Consider the following 26,291-nt stretch of genomic DNA (forward strand, 5'->3'; position numbering starts at 1 on the left):
ACGGCTGCGGTTGGCCTGATGTTGAGACCTGACCGAGGCCCGCACCTAACTCCTAACTCCATCTATTGGCACTGGAAGGGGGACAGGCCGGTGGACGAGCAGAGAAGAGTGTTGTGGGCGTACTCCGCCCACGCCAGTCGCTGACTCCGCGTAGCTGGGTTGCTGGAGGCGTAGCACCTCAGCACCCCTTCCAGATCCTGGATGACGTGCTATGTCTGCCCATTCGAGTGGGGATGGAAGCTGGAAGCCGGACAAGCTGACGGAGGCGCCGAGGCAGGTGGCGAACGCCTTCCAGAACCTGGAGGCGAACTGAGGGCCCCGATCCAACACCACATCTTGGGGAAGGCCATGGACCCGGAAAACGTGCTGCACCACCAGCTTATCCATCGAGAACCGGTCCACAACGACCAGGATGACTGTGTATCCATCATAGGGGGATAGGGCGGAAATGAAATCCAGCGAGATATGGGACCAGGGGCGCTTGGGGATAGGCAGAGGTCGGAGAGGAGCAGCCCTGCCGCGGGCTGATTTGAGCTCTTCGTGCGCGCGCACACCAGGCAAGCAGCCACGAAGGCGCGCGTACCTCCCTCAATAGATAGCCACCAGAACCTCCTACGCAGGAACTCCAACGTCCTGGCACCCACCGGATGGCTGGTGAGGTCGGACACGTGCATCCACTGAAGCAGTCGCGAGAGCGCCGCCTTGGGTACGTACATCCTCCCCGATGGACCTCCGCCCAGATCAGGCTCCCGCAGTAGCGTTGCTCTGACCAGCCTATCGATTCCCCAAGAAACTAGGGCAGCAATCAGGGCGTTGGGGACAATGGGGTCATCCCTCTCCACCAGGTCCATGGGGTCGAACTGCCGGGAGAGCACGTCAGGCTTGGTGTTCTTAGACCCCGGACGGTATGAGATGGTGAACCAGAACCTGGTGAAGAACAACGCCCACCTGGCCTGGCGCGAGTTGAGTCCAGGCGAAGGAGCGTACACTCATCTGGGTGAGGTCTGTCAGGGGAGCGGCTAGGGAGCTAAAAATGCGAATGAATCGCTTATAAAATTAGCCAACCCTAAAAACCGTTGTAGTTTCTTGAGGGATGAGGACTGGGGCCAATCCAGTACCGCGCTGACCTTGGCCGGGTCCATCCGTAGGTCCCCCTGGGTGACGATGAAACCCAGGAAGCAGTCTGTCTCAGTGTGGAATACACACTTCTCCACCTTGACGTAGAACTGCTGACAGAGAAGGCATTGGAGGACCTGCCGAACGTGCTGCTGGTGTTCACTCATGTCCTTCGAAAATATGAGGATATCATCAAAATACACGAAGACGCTGTAGTCGAGGAGGTCCTGGAATACGTCATTGACCAACTCCTAGAACACCGCAGGCGCGTTGGCTAGACCAAACGGCATGACTTGGTACTCGTAATGCCCACTGGGTGTGTTAAATGCCGTCTTCCATTCATCCCCCTGCCAAATCCTCACCAGGTTGTAGGCATTACGTAAGTCCAGCTTGGTGAAGACCCGGGTTCCCTGCAACGACTCGAATGCCGTCGTCATCAGGGGGAGTGGGTAGAGGTTCTTAACCGTGATGTCGTTGACTGCCCGGTAATCAATGCACGGCCACTGCCCACCGTCCTTTTTCCCAACGAAGAAGAAGCCCGCGCCCGCGGGTGAGGTAGAGGGACGGCTGTGACCCTCGACAAGTGCCTCGTCGATATACTCCCTCATTGCCAGCATCTCCGGCCGGGACAAGGAAAACAATCGCCCTTGTGTGGGCATGGCACCCGGCAGGAGATCGATAGAACAGTCGTGTGTCCTTAATCCAAGATGGCGTAGTAGTGCGGTTGTGTATTCTGTTGTGTCTTCATGTAAATAGCCAGTTATTTTTCTTTTTTTCGTATATATCTCAATTTCCATCCTTTAACTAAATATACTTTCCTGCAACCCACCTCATCCAATGTGGAACGGTTTCTATTATTTATTTATTTTTATCAAGAACCTATGGCTGAAACTAGCCAGCTAGCCAGCTAACTAGCTACTTGCTATTAGTCACCTTTAGCAGTCTTCACCACTGTCTGTGGCCTGCACTACCTACCAGCCACCTCTAGCCTGGACAATTAGGAAGGATTACTTTATCCTATCCCAGGTATTCCTTAAAGAGGTGGGGTTTCAAATGTCTCTGGAAGGTGGTGAGTGACTCCGCTGTCCTGGCGTCGTGAGGGAGCTTGTTCCACCATTGGGGTGCCAGAGCAGCGAACAGTTTTGACTGGGCTGAGCGGGAACTATGCTTCCGCAGAGGTAGGGGAGCCAGCAGGCCAGAGGTGGATGAACGCAGTGCCCTCGTTTGGGTGTAGGGACTGATCAGAGCCTGAAGGTACGGAGGTGCCGTTCCCCTCACAGCTCCGTAGGCAAGCACCATGGTCTTGTAGCAGATGCGAGCTTCAACTGGAAGCCAGTGGAGTGTGCGGAGGAGCGGGGTGACGTGAGAGAACTTGGGAACGTTGAACACCAGACGGGCTGAGGCATTCTGGATGAGTTGTAGGGGTTTAATGGCACAGGCAGGGAGCCCAGCCAACAGCGAGTTGCAGTAATCCAGACGGGAGATGACAAGTGCCTGGATTAGGACCTGTGCCGCTTCCTGTGTAAGGCAGGGTCGTACTCTCCGAATGTTGTAGAGCATGAACCTACAGGATCGGGTCACCGCCTTGATGTTAGCGGAGAACGACAGGGTGTTGTCCAGGGTCACGCCAAGGCTCTTCGCACTCTGGGAGGAGGACACAACGGAGTTGTCAACCGTGATGGCGAGATCATGGAACAGGCAGTCCTTCCCCGGGAGGAAGAGCAGCTCCGTCTTGCCAAGGTTCAGCTTGAGGTGGTGATCCGTCATCCATACTGATATGTCTGCCAGACATGCAGAGATGCGATTCGCCACCTGGTTATCAGAAGGGGGAAAGGAGAAGATTAGTTGTGTGTCGTCAGCGTAGCAATGATAGGAGAGGCCATGTGAGGATATGACAGAGCCAAGTGACTTGGTGTATAGCGAGAATAGGAGAGGGCCTAGAACTGAGCCCTGGTGGACACCAGTGGTGAGAGCACGTGGTGCGGAGACAGCTTCTCGCCACGCCACTTGGTAGGAGCGACCGGTCAGGTAGGACGCAATCCAAGAGTGAGCCGCGCCGGAGATGCCCAGCTCGGAGAGGGTGGAGAGGAGGATCTGATGGTTCACAGTATCAAAGGCAGCAGACAGGTCTAGAAGGACAAGAGCAGAGGAGAGAGAGTTAGCTTTAGCAGTGCGGAGAGCCTCCGTGACACAGAGAAGAGCAGTCTCAGTTGAATGACCAGTCTTGAAGCCTGACTGATTTGGATCAAGAAGGTCATTCTGAGAGAGATAGCAAGAGAGTTGGCTAAAGACGGCACGCTCAATAGTTTTGGAGAGAAAAGAAAGAAGGGATACTGGTCTGTAGTTGTTGACTTCAGAGGGATCGGGAGTGTTGGTTTTTTGAGAAGGGGTGCAACTCTCGCTCTCTTGAAGACGGAAGGGACATAGCCAGCGGTCAAGGATGAGTTGATCAGCGAGGTGAGGTAAGGGAGAAGGTCACCGGAGATGGTCTGGAGAAGAGAGGAGGGGATAGGGTCAAGCGGGCAGGTTGTTGGGCGGCCTGCCGTCACAAGTCGCAAGATTTTATCTGGAGAGAGAGGGGAGAAAGAAGTCAAAGCATAGGGTAGGGCAGTGTGAGCAGGACCAGCAGTGTCATTTGACTTAACAAACGAGGATCGGATGTCGTCAACCTTCTTTTCAAAATGGTTGACGAAGTCATCCACAGAGAGGGAGGAGGGGGGGGGGGGATTCAGCAGGGAGGAGAATGTGGCAAAGAGCTTCCTAGGGTTAGAGGCAGATGCTTGGAATTTAGAGTGGTAGAAAGTGGCCTTAGCAGCAGAAACAGATGAAGAAAATGTAGAGAGGAGGGAGTGAAAAGATGCCAGGTCCGCAGGGAGTCTAGTTTTCTTCCATTTCCGCTCAGCTGCCCGGAGCTCTGTTCTGTGAGCTCGCAATGAGTCATCAAGCCACGGAGCTGGAGGGGAGGACCGAGCCGGCCGGGAGGATAGGGGACATAGAGAGTCAAAGGATGCAGAAAGGGAGGAGAGGAGGGTTGAGGAGGCAGAATCAGGAGATTGGAGGGAGAAGGATTGAGCAGAGGGAAGAGATGATAGGATGGAAGAGGAGAGAGTAGCGGGAGAGAGAGAGCGAAGGTTGCGACGGCGCATTACCATCTGTGTAGGGACAGAGTGAGTAGTGTTGGAGGAGAGGGAGAGAGAAAAGGATACAAAGTAGTGGTCGGAGACTTGGAGGGGAGTTGCTGTCAAAGCTCCCTCATCACTGTCAAAGCTCCCTAAAACACTTCAGCAAGCAGGCCATTCTAATTGACCTGGCCCGGGTATCCTGGATGGATATTGACCTCATTCCGTCAGTAGAGGATGCCTGGATGTTCTTCAAAAGTGCTTTCTTCTCCATCTTAAATAAGCATGCCCCATTCAAAAAATGCAGAACTAAGAACAGATATTGCCCCTGGTTCACCCCAGACTTGACAGGTCCTGAGGCAGCAAAGCATCCCCAAACCATCACACCACCACCACCATGCTTGACCTTTGGTATGATGTTCTTACTGTGGAATGCAGAGTTTGGTTTTCGCCAGGCATTACTGGAACCATGTCGTCCAAAAAGTTATACTTTTGAATCATCTGTCCATAGAACGTTCTTCCAAGAGTCTTGATGATCATCCAGGTGCTTTTTGGCAAACTTTAGTCAACTTTTTGGACGTGATGGGTCCCATTATGCCTGGCGAAAACAAAACACTGCATTCCACAGTAAGAACATCATATCAAAGGTCAAGCATGGTGGTGGTGGTGTGATGGTTTGGGGATGCTTTGCTGCCTCAGGCCCTGGACGACTTGCCTTAATAGAAGGAACCATGAATTCTGCTCTGTATCAGATAATTCTACAGGAGAATGTCAGACCATCCGTCTGTGAGCTGAAGCTGAAGCGCAGCTGGGTCATGCAGCAAGACAATGATCCAAAACACACAATCAAGTTTACATGAAAATTGCTAAAAAGCAACAAATTGGAAGTTTTGGAATGGCCTAGTCAAAGTCCAGACCTAATCCCAATTGAGATGTTGTGGCAGGACTTGAAACGAGCAGTTCATGGTTGAAAACCCACACGTCACTGAGTTAAAGCAGTTCTGCATGGAAGAGTGGGCCAAAATTCCTCCACAGCTATGTGAGAGACTGATCAACAACTACAGGAAGCATTTGGTTGGAGTCATTGCAGCTAAAGGTGGCACAACCAGTTATTGAGTGTAAGGGGGCAATTCCTTTTTCACACAGGGGAATTGGGTGTTGCATAACTTTGTTTATGAAATAAATATGTAATTGTTGTGTTATTTGTTCACTTATGTTCCCTTTATCTAATATTAGGTTTTGGTTGAAGATCTGATAACATTCAGTATCACAAATATGCAAAAGTTGAGAAAATTAGAAAGGGGGCAAATACTTTTTCATAGCACTGTAAAGTGTGTTGTCCTTATTTTCATCATTCTAATGATATGCTTGAATGATATAGGACTAGAATGAGATAAAGAAGGCTTTCACTTCTCTTCACAAGGATTGAATGGTTATGGGTCTGAATAAATAACTGCTATAGCCTAACTGCCATCGGGTGTTCGCTCTTCTTTCAAACTACCCGTGAGTTCTATTGGCGTCTTTATTTAACATTCACCAAACAAGAGCTTGCGTCCCTCTTCAAATAGTCTATTGGTATAATAAATGCTAAAAAAAGAATGTCCGGCAAGGAATTCTAGTCTAGCTTTTCCTGCATGGGACTCCAAGTGCTAAGGAGCCTTTTTTACAGAGAGAGGCCAGCGGAGCACAGGTGTGTGCGTATTGCGCAAGAGACAGAGGCTCAGTTCTAGGCCCTCTCCTATTCTCGCTATACACCAAGTCACTTGGCTCTGTCATATCCTCACATGGCCTCTCCTATCATTGCTACGCAGACAACACACAACTAATCTTATCCTTCTGATAACCAGGTGGCGAATCGCATCTCTGCATGTCTGGCAGACATATCAGTGTGGATGACGGATCACCACCTCAAGCTGAACCTCGGCAAGACGGAGCTGCTCTTCCTCCCGGGGAAGGACTGCCCGTTCCATGATCTCGCCATCACACTTGACAACTTCGGTGTGTCCTCCTCCCAGAGTGCAAAAAGCCTTGGCGTGACCCTGGACAACACCCTGTCGTTCTCCACTAACATCAAGGCGGTGACCCGATCCTGTAGGTTCATGCTCTACAACATTCGGAGAGTACGACCCTGCCTTACACAGGAAGCGGCACAGGTCCTAATCCAGGCACTTGTCATCTCCCATCTGGATTACTGCAACTCGCTGTTGGCTGGGCTCCCTGCCTGTGCCATTAAACCCCTACAACTCATCCAGAATGCCGCAGCCCATCTGGTGTTCAACCTTCCCAAGTTCTCTCACGTCACCCCGCTCCTCCGCACACTCCACTGGCTTCCAGTTGAAGCTCGCATCTGCTACAAGACCATGGTGCTTGCCTACGGAGCTGCGAGGGGAACGGCACCTCCGTACCTTCAGGCTCTGATCAGTCCCTACACCCAAACGAGGGCATTGCGTTCATCCACCTCTGGCCTGCTGGCCCCCCTACCTCTGCGGAAGCACAGATCCCGCTCAGCCCAGTCAAAACTGTTCGCTGCTCTGGCACCCCAATGGTGGAACAAGCTCCCTCATGTCGCCAGGACAGCGGAGTCACTCACCACCTTCCGGAGACACTTGAAACCCCACCTCTTTAAGGAATTCCTGGGATAGGATAAAGTAATCCTTCTACCCCCCCCCCCCCCCCCCCAGTAATGTGGTTATCACACTGGCTATAAGGTGAATGCACCAATTTGTAAGTCGCTCTGGATAAGAGCGTCTGCTAAATGACGTAAATGTAAATGTAAGTTAGAAGCTTATTACTCATAACCCATCACTCATTAGCTAAATATAAGGCTAATACTGCATTGAATGTATTACCTGAAAGAGGTAGGCTAGGACATCTCTATATAGGCCTGTACAGTGCATTCGGAAAGTATTCAGACCCCTTCACTTTTTCCACATTTTGTTACGTTACAGCCTTATTCTAAAATTGATTAAATTGTTTTTTTCCCTCATCAATCTACACACAATACCCCATAATGATAAAGCAAACACTTTTTTTGTGTGCAAATGTATAAAAGCAGATTACACGGAAATATCACATATACATAAGTATTCAGACCCTTTACTCAGTACTTTGTTGAATCACCTTTGGCAGTGATTACAGTCTTAAGTCGTCTTGGGTATGACGCTACAAGCTTGGCACATCTGTATTTGCGGAGTTTCTCCCATTCTTCTCTGCAGATCCTCTGAAGCTCTGTCAGGTTGGATGGGGAGCGTCACTGCACAGCGATTTTCAGGTCTCTCCAGAAATGTTCGATCAGGTTCAAGTCCGGCCTCTGGCTGGGCCACTCAAGGACATTCAGAGACTTGTCCCGAAGCCAATCCTGCGTTTTCTTGGCTGTGTGCTTAGGCTGAACCTTCGCCCTATGCTATAACCACCCCCCAGCCACATCTAGCTAAGTGGATGGGTCACTATTGTCTAGTCATGTACACATATTCATGAAATACAATAGATGGTCGTCATCACCCCCAAACACACCTGGCTAACTTGATGCTTCATGTAATCATTCTCTTGCAAAATGGAGTCTTTCGTTTAGACATGTAGCTAGCTAGCTAAACAATGAACCATAATTCCAACTCATACAGTGCATTCGGAAAGTATTCAGACCCCTTGACTTTTTCCACATTTTGTTACGTTACAGCCTTATTCTAAAATTGATTAAATTACATTTTTTCCTCATCAAATGATGACATAATGACAAAGTGAAAACAGGTTTTTAGACATTTTTGCCAGGAGTCACTCCTTTTGATACAAACAGAGCATTAACTTATTTAGATAGCTTCAGTCACTGTTTTTAAATGTTTAAAAAATAGTTGATGAATAATGTTTTTATCTTTGCCTCGATCCTGACTAGTCTCCCAGTCCCTGCCGCTGAAAAACATCCCCACAGCATGATGCTGCCACCACCATGCTTCACCGTAGGGATGGTGCCAGGTTTCCTCCAGACGTAGTGCTTGAAATTCAGGCCAAAGAGATCGATCTTGGTTTCATCAGACCAGAGAATCTTGTTTTCATGGTCCGAGTGTCCTTTAGGTGTCTTTTGGCAAACTCCAAGCGGGCTGTCATGTGCCTTTTACTGAGGAGTGGCTTCCGTCTGGCCACTTTACCATAAAGGCCTGATTGGTGGAGTGCTGCAGAGACGGTTGTCCTTCTGGAAGTTTCTCCCCATCTCCACAGAGAAACTCTAGAGCTCTGTCAGAGTGACCATCGGGTTCTTGGTCACCTCCCTGACCAAGGCCCTTCTCCCCAGACTGCTCAGTTTTTTTACATTGTATTTTTTACATTGTAGAATAATAGTGAAGACATCAAAACTATGAAATAACACATATGTAATCATGTAGTAACCAAATAAGTGTTAAACAAATCAAAATATATTATATATTTGAGATTCTTCAAAGTAGCCACCCTTTGCCTTGATGACAGCTTTGCACACGCTTGGCATTCTCTCAACCAGCTTCATGAGGTAGTCACCTGGAATGCATTTCAATTAACATGTGTGCCTTGTTAAAAGTAATTTGTGGAATTTCTTTCCTTCTTAATGCGTTTGAGCCAATCAGTTGTGTGGTGACAAGGTAGGGGGGGTATACAGAAGATAGCCCTATTTGGTAAAAGACCAAGTCCATATTATGGCAAGAACAGCTCAAATAAGCAAACAGAAATGACAGTCTAGCATTACTTTAAGACATGTAGGTCAGTCAATTAAGAACATTTCAAGAACTTTGAAAGTTTTTCAAGTGCAGTCGCAAAAACCATCAAGCGCTATAATGAAACTGGCTCTCATGAGGACCGCCACAGGAAAGGAAGACCCAGAGTCACCTCTGCTGCAGAGGATTAGTTCATTAGAGTTACCAGCCTCAGAAATTGCAGCCCAAATAAATGCTTTACAGAGTTCAAGTAACAGACACATCTCAACAGCAACTGTTCAGAGGAGATTGCGTGAATCAGGCCTTCATGGTCGAATTGCTGCAAAGAAACCACTACTAAAGGACACCAATAAGAAGAAGAGGCTTGCTTGGGCCAAGAAACATGAGCAATGGACAATAGACCGGTGGAAATCTGTCCTTTGGTCTGATGAGTCGAAATTTGAAATGTTTGGTTACAACCGCCGTGTCTTTGTGATCTCCACATGTGTGTTTCCCATCGTGAAGCATGGAGGAGGAGGTGTGATGGTGCTTTGCTGGTGACACTGTCAAATCAAATTTTATTTGTCACATACACATGTTTAGCAGATGTTATTGCGGGTGTAACGAAATGCTTGTGCTTCTAGCTCCGACAGTGCAGTAATATCTAACAAGTAATATCTAACAATTTCACAACATATACCCAATACATACAAATCTAAGTAAGGAATGGAATTAAGAATATATACATATATGGACGAGTAATGTCAGAGCGGCATGGACTAAGATACAGTAGATTATTATAGAATGCAGTATATACATATTAGATGAGTAATGCAAGATATGTAAACATTAGTAGTGACTAGTGTTCAATTTCTTAAAGTGGCCAGTGATTTCTATAGGCAGCAGCAGCATCTAAAGTGCTAGTGATATCTATGATTGATTTAGAATTCAAGACACACTTAACCAGCATGGCTACCACAGCATTCTGCAGCGATACGCCATCCCATCTGGTTTGCGCTTAGTGGACTATCATTTGTTTTTCAACAGGGCAATGACCCAAAACACACCTCCAGGCTGTGTAAGGGCTATTTGACCAAGAAGGAGAGTGATGGAGTGCTGCATTAGATGACCTGGCCTCCACAATCACCCGACCTCAACCCAATTGAGATGGTTTGGGATGAGTTGGACTGCAGAGTGAAGGAAAAGCAGCCAACAAGTGCTCAGCTTATGTGGGAACTTCTTCAAGACTGTTGGAAAAGCATTCCTCATGAAGCTGGTTGAGAGAATGCCAAGAGTGTGGAAAACTGTCATCAAGGCAAATGGTGGCTACTTTGAAGAATATAAAATATATTTTGATTTGTTGAACACTTTTTTGGTTACTACATGGATTCCATATGTGTTATTTCATAGTTTTGATGTCTTCACTATTATTCTATAATGTAGAAAATAGTAAAAAATAAAGAAACCCCTTGAATTAGTAGGTGTTCTAGAACTTTTGACCGGTAGTGTATGTATAATGAAATATGAAATTCAACATAATTTCAACCCCCCAATATAACAGAATATGATGTTTCTACCTGAACTTTTCAACGCAATTTCAACATAGACGTAGTTCTGATGATTATGTTGAAATTAGATTGATGTAACAACCTCTTAGTCAGGTTAAGTCAATGTATTTCAGTTGACATTTTACCCTCATTTCAATGTTTACAATGCTGGTTGAAATAAGATGAAAACCGTACTGGTTGATAACTTTTTTCAAATCCACTGTGTATTCCACGTTGATTCCACGTCATAATACGTTGACAAATGACATTGAAACAACGTTGATTCAACCAGTGTGTGCCCAGTGGGTAGCAACTGTTTCTAGAGGTTTAGTTTAGATACAGTGGGGGAAAAAAGTATTTAGTCAGCCACCAATTGTGCAAGTTCTCCCACTTAAAAAGATGAGAGAGGCCTGTAATTTTCATCATAGGTACACGTCAACTATGACAGACAAAATGAGAAAAAGAAATCCAGAAAATCACATTGTAGGATTTTTAATGAATTTATTTGCAAATTATGGTGGAAAATAAGTATTTGGTCAATAACAAAAGTTTCTCAATACTTTGTTATATACCCTTTGTTGGCAATGACACAGGTCAAACGTTTTCTGTAAGTCTTCACAAGGTTTTCACACACTGTTGCTGGTATTTTGGCCCATTCCTCCATGCAGATCTCCTCTAGAGCAGTGATGTTTTGGGGCTGTCGCTGGGCAACACAGACTTTCAACTCCCTCCAAAGATTTTCTATGGGGTTGAGATCTGGAGACTGGCTAGGCCACTCCAGGACCTTGAAATGCTTCTTACGAAGCCACTCCTTCGTTGCCCGAGCGGTGTGTTTGGGATCATTGTCATGCTGAAAGACCCAGCCATGTTTCATCTTCAATGCCCTTGCTGATGGAAGGAGGTTTTCACTCAAAATCTCACGATACATGGCCCCATTCATTCTTTCCTTTACACGGATCAGTCGTCCTGGTTCCTTTGCAGAAAAACAGCCCCAAAGCATGATGTTTCCACCCCCATGCTTCACAGTAGGTATGGTGTTCTTTGGATGCAACTCAGCATTCTTAGTCCTCCAAACACGACGAGTTGAGTTTTTACCAAAAAGTTATATTTTGGTTTCATCTGACCATATGACATTCTCCCAATCCTCTTCTGGATCATCCAAATGCACTCTAGCAAACTTCAGACGGGCCTGGACATGTACTGGCTTAAGCAGGGGGATACGTCTTGCACTGCAGGATTTGAGTCCCTGGCGGCGTAGTGTGTTACTGATGGTAGGCTTTGTTACTTTGGTCCCAGCTCTCTGCAGGTCATTCACTAGGTCCCCCCGTGTGGTTCTGGGATTTTTGCTCACCGTTCTTGTGATCATTTTGACCCCACAGGGTGAGATCTTGCGTGGAGCCCCAGATCGAGGGAGATTATCAGTGGTCTTGTATGTCTTCCATTTCCTAATAATTGCTCCCACAGTTGATTTCTTCAAACCAAGCTGCTTACCTATTGCAGATTCAGTCTTCCCAGCCTGGTGCAGGTCTACAATTTTGTTTCTGGTGTCCTTTGACAGCTCTTTGGTCTTGGCCATAGTGGAGTTTGGAGTGTGACTGTTTGAGGTTGTGGACAGGTGTCTTTTATACTGATAACAAGTTCAAACAGGTGCCATTAATACAGGTAACGAGTGGAGGACAGAGGAGCCTCTTAAAGAAGAAGTTACAGGTCTGTGAGAGCCAGAAATCTTGCTTGTTTGTAAGTGACCAAATACTTATTTTCCACCATAATTTGCAAATAAATTCATTAAAATCCTACAATGTGAATTTCTGGATTTTTTTTTCTCAATTTGTCTGTCATAGTTGACGTGTACCTATGATGAAAATTACAGGCCTCTCTCATCTTTTTAAGTGGGAGAACTTGCACAATTGGTGGCTGACTAAATACTTTTTTTCCCCACTGTAAGAGGAACCTTATTGTCCCCAAACTGAAATACCCTACAGTGCTTATTTTTAATTGAATCAAAATGAATTAGTTATTATTACAGGTACTGACAGACAATGTGGCATTTACCTGGTTTGAGATGGGTAATACTTCTAGGCCACGTTTCCCTTCCTGGAGTGCTCCTTTGCCAGTATGTGGTGTGCCAAGGCATACCCATACCCAATACGTTGGGTGTTGAACGTTAGGGCATCCTGAATGTTTTCATCTACATCAGTGTCCACCATGTTTGATGTATCTCATTATAGCCTAGTTTATGTTTTTCAGGACAAAGTGATATAAAGTTACAAGGTAAACATTCATGGGCCAAAGGCAAATATAAGTGACTGTGACTTTTCCTCAGAATAGCGCACTGTGTTTTACACATTATGGATATGACAATTGCTAATTGTCATATCGACCCAAACTCCAGGACCAGGGACAGTGAGTGATTGACAGCAGGGAGAGGTCCACTGGCCTAGGGGAGGCAAGTAACAAGAAACTCACACCCACTGAGTGCCAGCCAGCCAGGGAATATTTAAGATGACTAAAGTTCATATTTAATTTAGTGATACCATTTTAGCATATTTGTAGTTTCTGTTATGCACGTGATTTCCAGTGTTCTGTTTGTAACACTCGGGTTGATTGGCACTAGACTAGAGGCTGTATTTTATGGATTAAACTCATAGCTGCTGATATGGTTGCCGCCAGACTGGAGGTACAAGGACAGAGGATACACTGATTATTATTGCATTGTGTGAAACACTGTGATTCTGTAGCAGCTGACAAAGTCACTGCTTTCTGTTTTGACTTCCTACAAGCCTCTCAGGTTGGTGTTTACAGATTGTATGCTGATTAGGATATAAGGGTGTTCCCAGAGAAGGCCAGTTAGACATGTTCTCTGCTTCTGGGCTGGAGGTTTCTCCCTGTTGCAACTTGTAATAAACTAATTAGATTTTTGATTGACTTTCTGCGACTGATCTTCTCTTTTGTTCACCTGGAAATTCCTATTACATCACCCCTCCCTCCTTTCAGCGAGGTGAGTCTCAATCTCCTTCATTTAACTGTGACTTACCTGGAAGAGAAATGCCAGTAACTCTGTCCACACACTGTACCTGGACTACAGTCTACCACTGTTCTAGATGGTAGGGCAGATTTAGAGGGGAGGATTTTAGATCACATTAGAATCTAGCCTGAGCCTACATGTAGAGTTGATCCCAGGAAGTTATTTCACACTTCACAGTGATGATTGTAAAAGGGAATTTGTTCTCAATTAAATAAAGGGTTTTAAATAAACTAATAAAATATTAAATAAAATATGCCCATAATCATTTTAGATTGTTATTTAATCCTGTACACTGTTGCTTATTGCACAACATTTGATCCACCAACTGCTGTGTGCCAAGTTTGCCACATTGTTTACTATTACAAAAAACAATTCTCCAAAGCAGATCAAACATTATTAATCAACTTTTTTTGTAAACACACATGCAAACAGTTACTGAAGCTATGTAAATGAGGTCATGCTCTGTTTGTATGAAAAGGGATGACTCATGTTGATTCCGGCAGCCTTAACACACTTATTACAGTTTGATGAACAGCTGTCATGTGTGTCCACAGTGAAGACAATCAACGAAGGGATCAGTCTGAAAGAGGGGCAGGCTGTGAAAGCTCCCGAGGTCAAGAAGGAGAGGAAGGTGGTGAAGAAGTTGTACCCCAACTCAGCTCTGTTTACAAGCTGGGGTGATGAGCTCTCAGAGGAGGAGCAGAAAGAGGCAGAGGGGCTGTTTCAGACGTATGGATACAACGCCTTCCTGAGTGACAGACTACCCCTGAACAGGGAAATCCCTGATACTCGCGATCCTAAGTAAATCATTTTCCTCATCTCTCCCCCACCTCTACACAAGAAATTATGTATAACTCAAGACTTCTGAATTCTAACCACAGTCTGTTGCATCCGAGGTCATCTGAGGTCAATTCCATCTCCAGCACTTTTAATGCAGTTTGACGAATGACATTGAAATTGACAATAACTTTAAGAGTGAAACAGCAGCTTTGGTGAAGTGAATTAATTATATGAGGTCGACCAAATGTTTTGTTGTGCCTGTTAGGTGTGCTAATCACCAGTATCCCCATGACCTGCCCACCATCAGCGTGGTGTTGATCTACTTGGACGAGGCACTGTCCATCATCAAGAGAGCTGTCCGCAGCATCATGGACAAGACCCCCCAACGCCTGCTCAAAGACATCATACTGGTGGATGACCACAGCCCCAATGGTTCGCCTAATTGGTCTCTTCTCTACGCATAGAAACATTTGAAATTACATTTGTTAACATTTAGATTGAACATAGGTGTGGCTTTCAACTTTTGTTGTGTTTCACTGATTTTCAAGTGTCTGCTTTCACAGAGGATCTAAAGGAGAAGTTGGATGTCTACATCAGCTTCATCCATGAAGAGCGTCCGGGCCTGGTGAAGAGAGTGAGACACTCAGAGCAGCTCGGTCTCACACAGGCCCGCCTCTCAGGGTGGAGAGAAGCTGAAGAAGATGTGGTGGCCATCTTGGATGCCCACATAGAGGTCCATGTGGAATGGTAGTCTAAATGGTTTATGTTATAAAATATGCTTTTGAATCCCTCCTCCCAACATGGTATTTTCAGTCTGTGTTTGTGTGAACAGGGTGGAGCCTCTGTTATCTCGGATAAAGGAGGACCGCACGTTGGTGTTGACACCGGTGTTTGACAAAGTCAATTTCGATGACTTGACAGTCACACGTTATGGGCCTGCTGCAGACGCCTTTGACTGGGCCCTGTGGTGTATGTACGAGTCCTTCAGACCTGAGTGGTATGCCTTGAAAGACGAGTCACAGCCAGGAAAGTGAGTTGTTCATGATTTCATCATAGGATGATAGTTCAGTTTCACAAGTCTGTTTGAATAGGCGATAAGGAAAGCACGGCATTGGGAGGAAAATCTCACCTAATATTTACACCTGGAATATTATTTTACGTTATCTATTCAATAAAATGAATGTCACTTCTCCCAGTGTAGAAATTACTATGATTTGTACTGTATGTTTGTCAGGAGCCCCTCCATTATGGGCATACTAGTGGTTGATCGGCTGTTCTTTGGGGAAATTGGTGCTCTCGACGGTGGTATGAAGATCTATGGAGGTGAAAATGTTGAACTGGGCATCCGGGTAAGCCCCTCTGCTACAGTTGCTAAATGAATGTTTGAAATCAAAGCAGACTTGTGTTTGCAGAATTACTTTCTGTTCTTGATTCATTCAGTTTGAACAAACCAATCTAGAGCCAACATCTAGACACTTCAGTCCATATCTATAAATTCTTCCTTCTCTCTTGGTGTTTGGTTTTCCTAGGTGTGGCTGTGTGGGGGAAGTATTGAGGTTATACCTTGTTCTAAAATAGCCCACATCGAGAGGGCCCATAAACCCTATCTCCCCGACCTGAGCATTACAATGAAGAGGAATGCTCTGAGAGTGGCTGAGGTCTGGATGGATGAATACAAACATAATGTCAACATCGCCTGGAACCTCCCACTGAAGGTACACTCTTAGAAAAAAAGGGTTCCAAAAGGGTTCTTCGGCTTACCCCATAGGAGAACCCTTTTTGGGGTCCAGGTAGAACCCTTTTTGGTTGCAGGTAGAACTATTTTGGGTTCCATGTAGAACCCTCTGTGAAAAGGGTTCTACATGTAACCAAAGGGGTTCTACATGGAACCAAAATGGGTTCTTCAAAGGGTTCTCCTATGGGGACAGCCAAAGAACCTTTTATGTTCCAGATAGCACCTTTTTTTCTAAGAGTGTACTGTACAGAACAAACAATTCAAAAAGTAGGCTTTGTTCAGATGCTCCTATAAAATAACAATCATCGTTGTTATTGCAGCTTGAAAGAAGACTAGACAGTCAGAATTAGCACTATGTGTGAAAAGTTTATATTATTCAATGCCACAATAAGGATATTGAAGTATGATCTATGTAAATATCTGGAGATAAAAACAAATATGGATAATAGGTGGATTGCTCACATGGCCTGTGTTTCTGATTTAGAAATCTTCCTCTTTCTCACCACAGGACCATGGCATAGACATTGGGGATGTTTCAGAGAGGAAGAAGTTGAGAAAGAGGCTGAACTGCAAGCCCTTCCAGTGGTATCTGGACAATGTGTATCCCATGTTAGACCCCCTGGGTGACTTGCTTGGTTATGGAGCTGTGAGTGTTGCTAAAACATTTATCATTGTTCTGCACACACACACACACACACACACACACACACACACACACACACACACACAGTCTGCTGTTCTATTATGTACTATTCATTCAACTACACGACCAAGACACTACCCACTTTAAACCTATAAATACTTTCATACTTGACATAACACATTCATTATCTATACTGTATACACTGTACCAGGATAATAATCTGCACTTTTATAACCGTTTAATCTCTGTCTATAAAATCAACAGCTGGTCAATGATCTGAAGGCGGATCTCTGTATAGATCAAGGCCCATTTCCAGGGAACACACCTATTTTATATGGATGCCATTATTATGGTCCACAGGTTTGTAGAATCATTGCTTAGTATTTTTTTATTTAACTACATGTATAATATGGTCCATCCCATGGCAGACCTGGGATTCAACCCATACCACAATGCAAAATATTGTCAATACCACAGACTCAGAAAAGCCAAAATATCTATACTCTCTGTCCAGAACTGTTATTATCGAGCCAGCGGGGAGATCTACATTGGAGGCATCAAGTCTCACAAGTACAACAGTAATCGTTGTCTGGTGGACACTGGTACTCGAACCCCAGGACTGTATGAGTGCAAGGTGGCCAAGCAGAAGGGATTCCACATGCTCTGGGACTTTCAACAGGTGAGGATTACAACACTCTGTAAAATAGGAAAATGTATACTAATAAGCATATTGAAACACAGGGAATTTCAAAAGCAACATGCCCAAAACCATGGCTAAAAGAACTGTAATTTACTTTTTAGTGGTTTTTATTGTGGGATGTTGTACAGTAGACTGTTTTTTACATTTTACAGGGAAAAGCCATCCAGAACAGACAGACAAAGAAATGTCTGGAGATTGCCCCAGGGGACGACACCTACTACCAGCTCATCATTCAGGAGTGCAGTGGGCAGCACTGGAAAATACAGAATCTGATAAAAGACTTCTGATACACTGAGATCGTTAGGCCTAGCAGAGACAATACAGCAGGACTATATGAGCTATTATCATGCTTTGAAAAGCCAATCGGTGGTCAGCAATGAGATGACTGTGTGATCTTAGTGAGCTGTTGATTGGGGACAGATGTACTGTTTATTCACAGAATGTGGCATGCTATTGAGCTGTGTTTTCCTTGGTCCTGAATGTAAATGCAAAGAAATAATAAATATGATTTCTGTATTTACACTCATTTGTGGTTTGTTATTGATTCACTGTAGATTTTCACCAAAGAGGGTCATATAATATTTGTCTGCATTGACATCATATTGAGCTGAGTTGACATCAGTGTGGTTTTGAAGAAGTCCCGTCCTTGACTTCTCAGGGATTTCTATATGAGTTCTCAGAGATGAACTTATCCCACGTCCTCTGCCACATGGCCAGCCCCCTCTCCTTCAGCTGTGATGGCAGTGAGCTATATCTATGGTAGAGGACATATAACTACAACTTTCTCAAACACATGCTTTTCACGACTACAAATTAAGCAGTTGGTAATCTCCGAACTCAATCACCCATACGCTAGCTAGCTATGTTAACAGTCTGTCATGAGAGATTAAACAGTTAGTATCCAGAGCAAACAGAGGTAATACCATAGAGATACATGAAATACTCTTTCATTTAAATTCTCCAAACAACTCTTGACCTCACCTTATGGAGTTGATGGCCAGCTCCTTCAGAGTGCCCAGGTTAGCCCTCAAGCCACCGATGCCCACAAACACCTCATAGAAGTCATAGGAGAGCCCAGTGGTCCCAAACAGAGACGGGTCATCAGAGCTGACCACTATGGGGTGGCCCTCAGACATCAGCACAGCTGCAGGGTGGTTCCTTAGGTCAGACACCAGCTTCAGCACCTGGTCATAGACACACAGGGATTCAGAGACATCAGCACTGATTTAACTCAGTGGACTAAAGACAACTGAACCAGAGATATTTAGAGGTTCAGTTCAGATTAACTTTATTGTCCCCAAACTGAAATACCCTACAGTGCTGCTTTTTTATTTAACCAATGGGAATATTATGATGAGTACTGACAGACAATGTGGCATTTACCTGGTTTGAGATGGGGCATACTTCCACGGCCACGTTTCCCTTCCTGGAGAGCTCCTTTGCCAGTGGGTGGTGTGCCAAGGCGTACCCATGCCCAATACGTGTGGTGTTGAACAGTAGGGCATCCAGAATGTTTTCATCCACTTCAGTGCCCTCGTGGTCTGCACAAGTATAAATGCACGCGCACACACACACACACACACACACACACACACACGTTATACTGTAAGTGCATCACAATAATGTGTATATACCGTGATTTGTTTTTGTTGATTACACAATTGTTTTAATCAATCATCCTATACTTGCCAGTCTCTCCTGCATGAAAGAAGTATTGCAGCATGACTCCAAGCTCTGCAGGTAGAGATAAGGCCTCCCTGAAGAACCAGAGAGGTCTTCCCCTGTCCTCCCTGCCAACCTAAAACCACAAAAGAACAGTTCATTTTACAATGTGTGTCAAATAGATGCAATGTAATAAATAATTATGTAAACATTGTAGTAAATCATGAAATTGTTTATTTGTGTATTGATTTTCAGTAATGAGAGGGCATATGATTGGTTCAACCCCTCAATAGAATTCTCACCAGGTCGAATCCTGCAACAAACTCTGGGAAATCCTTCTGCATCTGAATGGCCTCTTTTACAGCTGCTTTGACATCAGACACACTCAGAACCCTAAGGTGCACACAACGGCAGTGCCAATCATCAGAAATCATAATTATATTGCTTTCATTGCAACAGGCAAGCTCAATCAAGCACAGCTAGAGTGTCCAAAATGATTATAAATAGTATTTGAACCCTGTACTGTACCTATGGACGGAAATGATGAGTCGAGCTCCCAGAAAGCCAGGGTGTTCAGCCACAAACTGTTGAGTGACTTCCTGATAAGTCCTCAGGGACCAGGCTTTATCATGGATACTTCCATCCAGCTCATATGTCTGCAGGATATGCAGAATAAAAACATCACCAAAAACCCTTGAAAAATAAATGTCTAGGTATCTCATATAGCCTAGGTAACATGTAATTCCAGCCCACTACATTGCCCATTATACTTCCGATTAAGGCCCACAGTACTAACCCTTGATAGTCCAGTTCTTAGTTCCAGGTACATGATGTTGTCATCAAACAGCTGTTCTAAGCCCTTGTAGAGAAAGTCTTTAAACACAGGAGCGTAGGTGACCAGCCCAGCTATGGCCACAAATGCCATCTCAAACCTCTCCCACACTGCGTCCTGGCTCGGGTAGGTAGTGTCTGGATCATCAGTGAACAGTGTGAGGTTCTGCATCAAGCTGGAAAAACATCCAAAAAGACAATAAACTACCCTTCCATGAATAAGAAAGTTGTATTTTTGCTACTACATGTGTTCATTCATAGACGCCTATTTGTATTGCTTGGCTTTGATGATATAGTGGACTACCTGTAGTCAAAGTCTGTAGGATCCACCATGTTGGCTCTCAAGGTCTTCAACAGTTGCCAGTAGAGGCAGTCCCAGGTAGGGAAGGGCCGGCGACTAGAGAAGACGAACCGTACAGACCTGCCCCATGTGAAGCAGATGTAACAATGGGGCCTGTATGTGATGTTCTTCACCAGCCAATCAACTCACCAGAGATGAGCTGTGGATGTGGAGGGCTGCCCCTGTGAACCAGAATAGAGAATATACTAACCGTAGTTAAATTGATGGTAAACATATTTGTAAGGTGAGCCAAGGTGCTCCTCAGCTGCACTAGGGCAGTGGGACTGTATTACTGTCTTACCTTTGGGCATCCTTTGCAGCAGGCTAAAGATGGGGCTCTTATGGATGAGGGGCCGTGCCTTGAAGAAGTGAATGGCAGGAGGGAACTGGGCCGCAGCCATCTCTTGTTCTTTTAGCTTGTGAAGGTGTGCGTCGAGCCACTGCTCTGCCCCTGTCAGCTGCACACGGCCCCCTGTCTGCCTGGAGGTCTCCTGGCGCATCATCGTCTCCCTCTGACGGGGGTCAGGGGTCCCGCCACATACAGTCACACAGCACATCACAACTGCCAACTGGAGGGTGATGGTATAGCTCCCTCTAGAGGGGAAAACCATATTGTCCTGCAGTGTCATTGGAGATTGGAAGAAGTGGCTGTGGAAATCCTTCTTGAAGAGGCCACTCATTGAACTAAATGCTAGATTTAATTCAACAATGAACACAGAGGTTTTCAGAGATAGTAATTTAGAACACATTTTAATTTAGAACATAAGGTACTACCGTAAACCTATAGGCTGATGCTGCTAGTTCCTTTCTAAGCCCTGAACAGGAATGTTCAGATAATCATACAATTTTAATCATACAATTGAATGCAAATAACATTTACATTAATAAAATAAAGCATACTTACAAATGAGAAGCAACAGAAGTGAGGTATTCTTCCCTTATTCACTCTTTCCTTCTCAAGTGTGTAAACCTTTCTCACATAAACTACCCCAGTACTATGCTATTTAGTCTGAGTTGATGGGCTCACAATACCATTGTGTTATGCCCACTTACTTAATGGCTGTTGCTAGTCAGCAGAATGCAGCCCAAAAATGTAGCATGTCATGAGATTCTCTGGAGGGACCATAGATGATTCAATTGGACAAATAACAAGAGACTATAGTGCAACTCCTTTGTCGAAAAAAAATGCATTGTATTACAATCTGATAGAGAAAAAATGTGTAGGTCAAAAAAGAGCCGGCAACTGATACTATCGATTTATACTTTAGAACATATTGTCACGATATAACCTCTTCAGATGGAAATCTTGACTCAAAATGAACAACATAAAGCAAAAAATAAACACATAACCATACGTATAATTTAATATGCATTTCAATCCTCATATACATACGGAGCACCTTACGGAATGACATCCCCCTTCCTTCTGTTTCATGATACAACAGCAAAGACATAACATCAATAAATTAATTGGATTCAATAAGGACATAGTTGGTCTTCAATGTTTTTCCTGCATCACTTCATTTTAATTGTGATAGATGGGAGCAAATAGCTATGGGTGAGTCAATGCTCCATGCAATTAATATTTTCATGAGAGGAAGATGTTATTAGATTAAATAAGGAACTGATACAAGATGCATCAGCTACAATAGAGCCCCACAGCGGAGGTGTCATAATACCCATAAAACCTAGCAGTCAAACAGTGAAATGGTTCCAATCATTTTTCCACCATCAATTTTTCCCGTAGGGAATTTTAGAAACACTTACAATAAGGCCTGTGTTTTGTGTAGGCTTACCCTGGGGTGACGTTTTGATAACCATGTAAATCTCTCTCGGATAAGGTGACTTTTATCAATATATTCAGCTCCATTTACTCTCAGATCTGAAAATGCTAGAGATTCTTACCTTTGCCTCGATTCGGCAGTTTCGTCCAGATCATCATGGCATTTGTAGTTCTTTATTATAGCCACATTAGCATTTTATTTTTGGGGGGTAAATACATTGATAAAAGTGACCTTGTCCTAGAGAGATTTACACGGTTATCAAAACGTCACGCCAGGGTAAGCCTACACAAAACACACACCTTATTTTAAGTGTTTCTAAAATCACCTATTGGAAAAATGAATGGTGGAAAACCGATTGGAACCATCTCCTTGTTTGACCGCTAGGTTTTATAGGTATTATGAAACCTCTGTTGGGCTCTATTGTAGCTGATGCAGTCTGATCCAATCAGTCTGAAATGATTACTTTCCAGCCAATCATAATAAAGATGACCGCGGTGTGTAAACCAAGATCCCCAGGGGGAGCAGCAGATCCATTACCACTGTGCAAAAGTACCTCCTCCTACTCACATCTGCAATGAAGTTCAACTTTTATAATGTCCCAAGATGCACAGAAATACAACAATACGACAAACGGTGTCTTTTCGATTTTTAACAGCATTTTTTGAATTCTCACAGACACAGGAATGGTAACTTTCACACAACAAAAATAAATAACTCCTCTTCAAGATGATGGATGGCGACACTCAGTCCAAAAACTTGCGGTTCTGGTTCTGCCCAAAAAGAGCCACTCGAACCTCAGGCATCATCTGAGCAGAAAGACAGACACTGGATTAGTGCCAAGCTGAACCTCATGAAAAACCACAGAGTAAGGGGCCAAACTATATCTGAGAATTTGCAGTACAATCATGTGCAAAACTTCACACAGCTTATACATCTGAAGAATTGTGTTAAGCCGATAGCTTTATGTGAGGATATTCACACTGTTGGTTGTTTATATAGGCAAACTGTCCATTAACTAGATGTGCTAGCTGTTCATAGTGCCACTATAGTTCCTGTGAGACTGTCCCTGTGCCTTTACCTGCTGAGCCATGAGGTCCAGTCTGCTCTCTAGGGTGTTGGACACCTTGATCTTCCCATCAGCGTTGTAGATCTCAATACCTCCAGAACTGAAGGAGACACACAAACATCTTTGAATTAACTCATGAACCCTTGACTGACACCTTAGAAAGACCACATAAGAAGAAAAAAAAAATTATATGACGTCGTGTTAATCAATCAATACTAATTCAAAGTAAAACCTATCTGAAATGAATGGGTTCACATTGAGACAAGGGATTGTCCTCTTACATCTCTGGGGACAGGAAGTTGTCCTGGTCGATGCGAACCTCAATATTGTTCTTCACTGCTGCTTTATAGATGGGAATGGTCTTCTGGATAGCCGCCTGAATAGGAATTCAACATAAACATCATATGAATCATGCATCAACCCAGCATACAAAGAAATACACTTGAACAACATTTAACTGTTAGGATAGAGTGAAAAAGTTAATTCTGACCTGAACCACCTGCAAGTCCTGTTTACGACAGCGGATGGTCACTTTGGTCTCAAGAAGCTGATAGAAACCCTGATATTCAACAGCAGAGCAACAGACACATGAAAAACATTTGCTTTAAATAAAAAAACACCTTACAACGCCTTTGACCTAAATAACTTGTAGGCCTATGTATATGCGTGTAACTGATAGACGCTACTGAATGTAAATGTAATTTATGAATGTAGTCCTATAGTAATAGTTCTCTGTTTCTCTCAGCGTTGTGTCAGTACAGGACCTTTTTTGGTTCTATTGGTCTTATTTTACATGTATGTAGTTCTCCTTGAGCTGTTCTTGTCTATTAATGTTCTGTATTATGTCATGTTTGATGTTTTGTGTGGACCCAGGAAGAGTAGCTGCTGCTTTAGCAACAGCTAATGGGAATCCTAATAAAACACTAAACCCGTGTCAGTGACAAGTATTTTATTATTTCCATTTTAACTTAACGCGATTATAGTATTGAATACCCCCAACTTTATTGTACACAATGGTAGAAAGAAAAGGCCCCACCTGCAGAACCAGCCCATCCATCAGTGCTGGGTACCTGGCTGGGTCCTTGGCTATGTTGGCCAGCCGTTGACGCGCCTCGCTCAACATTTCCTGAGTGCACACATTGAGAGAGGTTAGCCTATTATTTACATAGAATGCGTTGCTGTAGTAGAACATCATGCCTCTGGCTGTGTTTGAACAAAACAATATGCCAGCCAAGACAAATGAAACTTACTGAAATCATGTCGTCGCGAGCCTTCAACACCTTAAGACGAGCCTGGTTCATCAGGTTAGACATTTGACTGTAGAGGAAGAGAGGCAAGTAAACAAGAGCCTGTGGCACAGGACCACATCACAAGTCCAAGCAGGTGTAAGCTATAGCTAATGTAACATATACTGTGCTTCTTACAATGGAGGAGCTGTTGGATGTGACTTCAAATTTCAAATATAAAAGATTTAAAGGAAGTTGTGCGTCAGACAAATGGAAATTCCTCTTTAGAGAAAAAAAAGAGATTGAAGAAGTCTCTGAGGGAGCTGAGAGACTAGCAGCAACACTTCCTGAGCTGCAAAGAAAAAGAGTGACTTACATTTTCTTCTGCTGCTCGATCTGCTTCTCTTTCTTCTCGTAATACTCCATGATCTTCAACCTCTGGGTCTGCACCAGACGGCCCTTCTCGATGTTGAACTCCTCTTCCGCCTGCAGGGGGAGACACTTGTCACTCAGAGTATGCAATGAGGAGGCCCTGTCTTTATGATGGTAGGGTCATTTCCTCACTACTGAGGATACATTTTAAGAAGAATTGAACCAGTAGAATTGTTAAGGGGACAACTAAAATACTTGCTTTCATTTAGTCAATTCTCATTATGTCTTAGAGGAGTGATCATGCTTTCTCATTTCAGTTGAATGTGCCTATGCAAATCTTTTGAGGTTGTGTGTGCTGAAAACACACACTGGATTTTTGTGTGCTGAACTATGCCAGTCACTTGTGAATGAGCACTGTACCTTGGCATCAATTTCCTCTGCCTTCTCATTGGCCTCCTGCTCAATGAAGGCCATCATGTGTTTGATCTATACAGGGGGATAGAACAGTGTGAATTAGAGAGGAGTTGACAGTAAAAGACTCATTAGGCATGCTTTCCAAGTCATGTTTTACACTGAAGAGAGTCAAGAGGCAGACTTAGGAAGCTTCATTGCCCTGTACATTAATGAACTTGTGTCTTTTGGTTCCACCATGTGGTGTGGAATGTCTGCCTGGTGTTTAGCTTACATTTCTGTTTCATAATTGTCCCTGTAATGTTCATCTAACAAAACATGTTTCTAAACCATAAACCACAGAGGGAACTGTAATGCATGTATGAAGCCTCCTAATCAATTCTACTTTATATACAGTGCATGAGAAGGGTTGGTGAGACAAGACACCCAGACATAGGATCACTCAAGTTCCTCAGCTGACCATGGGTTTTCCCATCATGTGACCATATATTGCATCTCTCCCTCACAAATACAGCACTGAGTAAATTTATTTTGCAATTAGATGTCTAAATTCAATTTATCAACAATTAAACGTCCTAATCATACTAGACATTGTGATTGTATTTTAGTAGTAGTATTTCAGATTTTTTTCAATGACAGCCTTGGCATGATACAATCACAATTCTGCTCCTTACAAATATACTGTTGCAATCATTTATAATTTGACATTTAAAAAAGGCCTAAATAGAGCAGCAGATGGGTAGACGGGTGAAGGTTAAAAGGCTGTAATTGCAATGTACCTGCTTCTGAACGTCGGCATCGCTGAGCGCCATGGTTGCAGCAGTCTAGGATCTTCTGTTTCCTTGAAGAAAAGATAAACACCGTGATTTCAATACAATAAATGCAACCTGCTTTACAATATTGTAAATTATTTAGTGCGATGTATCAATCAATTAATTAAATACCAGTGAAATACAGCCAGGAATGTATGAATTAACCGTTGTAGTCGTGACTAAAGATGTCTACGCTGGATCAGCTGATTTTCCACGTCACATGATGTTTACTTCCGGTCTCACCCACCAATAAGATGTGTGATGAGCAGACACCACTGGTACTGTATATCATGCCTGCTACGTTAGGTTAGGGGTAAATATTAACAGAAACGAGTGAGTGCAGTGGATACTATGGAGGACTAAAAGTGCCACAATTAAATAAATAAATACACCATTAAATAATTACTTAAATGTGTCATTAATTAATTAAAATTAGAATTAAATACATAAATGTGTTATTAAAT

At 44.0% G+C, this 26,291-nt stretch overlaps 2 protein-coding genes and 1 pseudogene across 3 annotated transcripts; 1 reads left to right on the plus strand and 2 right to left on the minus strand.

Annotated features, from left to right (window-relative positions):
* Positions 1 to 13,096: 13,096 nt before the first annotated feature.
* On the plus strand, positions 13,097 to 17,610 carry LOC311129258 (putative polypeptide N-acetylgalactosaminyltransferase 8; the record flags this gene model as incomplete). Its single annotated transcript, XM_084161551.1, has 12 exons — positions 13,097 to 13,117; positions 13,435 to 13,438; positions 14,020 to 14,266; positions 14,511 to 14,677; positions 14,809 to 14,992; positions 15,078 to 15,275; positions 15,480 to 15,594; positions 15,775 to 15,960; positions 16,489 to 16,626; positions 16,888 to 16,983; positions 17,138 to 17,302; positions 17,476 to 17,610. The coding sequence occupies 12 exons, from the start codon at positions 13,097 to 13,099 to the stop codon at positions 17,608 to 17,610; spliced, it is 1,656 nt and encodes a 551-aa protein (XP_084017677.1).
* A 367-nt stretch (positions 17,611 to 17,977) lies between these two features.
* LOC311129446 (adenosine deaminase 2-A-like) lies at positions 17,978 to 20,836 on the minus strand (annotated as a pseudogene). The gene is made up of 9 exons: positions 20,458 to 20,836; positions 20,121 to 20,338; positions 19,782 to 19,992; positions 19,514 to 19,641; positions 19,288 to 19,378; positions 19,013 to 19,121; positions 18,707 to 18,864; positions 18,305 to 18,507; positions 17,978 to 18,077 (listed from the first exon to the last, which is right to left on the minus strand). The product of its transcript is annotated as an adenosine deaminase 2-A-like (transcript).
* Positions 20,837 to 21,496: 660 nt separating this feature from the next.
* On the minus strand, positions 21,497 to 26,087 carry LOC311128929 (V-type proton ATPase subunit E 1-like). Its single transcript, XM_084161165.1, has 10 exons — positions 25,960 to 26,087; positions 25,795 to 25,856; positions 25,025 to 25,090; positions 24,609 to 24,718; positions 24,257 to 24,323; positions 24,043 to 24,132; positions 23,497 to 23,565; positions 23,288 to 23,382; positions 23,019 to 23,106; positions 21,497 to 22,746 (listed from the first exon to the last, which is right to left on the minus strand). Exons 2-10 carry the CDS (start codon positions 25,825 to 25,827, stop codon positions 22,684 to 22,686), a joined length of 681 nt encoding a protein of 226 aa, XP_084017291.1. The 5' UTR covers positions 25,828 to 25,856; positions 25,960 to 26,087; the 3' UTR covers positions 21,497 to 22,683.
* Positions 26,088 to 26,291: the final 204 nt, after the last annotated feature.

Source organism: Coregonus lavaretus, assembly GCF_964263955.1.
Source record: "Coregonus lavaretus genome assembly, chromosome: 5".
Taxonomy (NCBI): Eukaryota; Metazoa; Chordata; class Actinopteri; order Salmoniformes; family Salmonidae; genus Coregonus; species Coregonus lavaretus.

What these genes read in the sequence shown, in the direction of transcription:
- LOC311128929 (XM_084161165.1), bottom strand. Translation starts at nt 25,827, where the DNA reads ATGGCGCTCAGCGATGCCGACGTTCAGAAGCAG. An exon ending in CAGAGGAAATTGATGCCAAG is followed by an intron (nt 24,719 to 25,024) that starts GTACAGTGCTCA and finishes CTCCCCCTGCAG; the next exon opens with GCGGAAGAGGAGTTCAACAT. An exon ending in TGGACCTCATGGCTCAGCAG is followed by an intron (nt 22,747 to 23,018) that starts GTAAAGGCACAG and finishes CTTTCTGCTCAG; the next exon opens with ATGATGCCTGAGGTTCGAGT.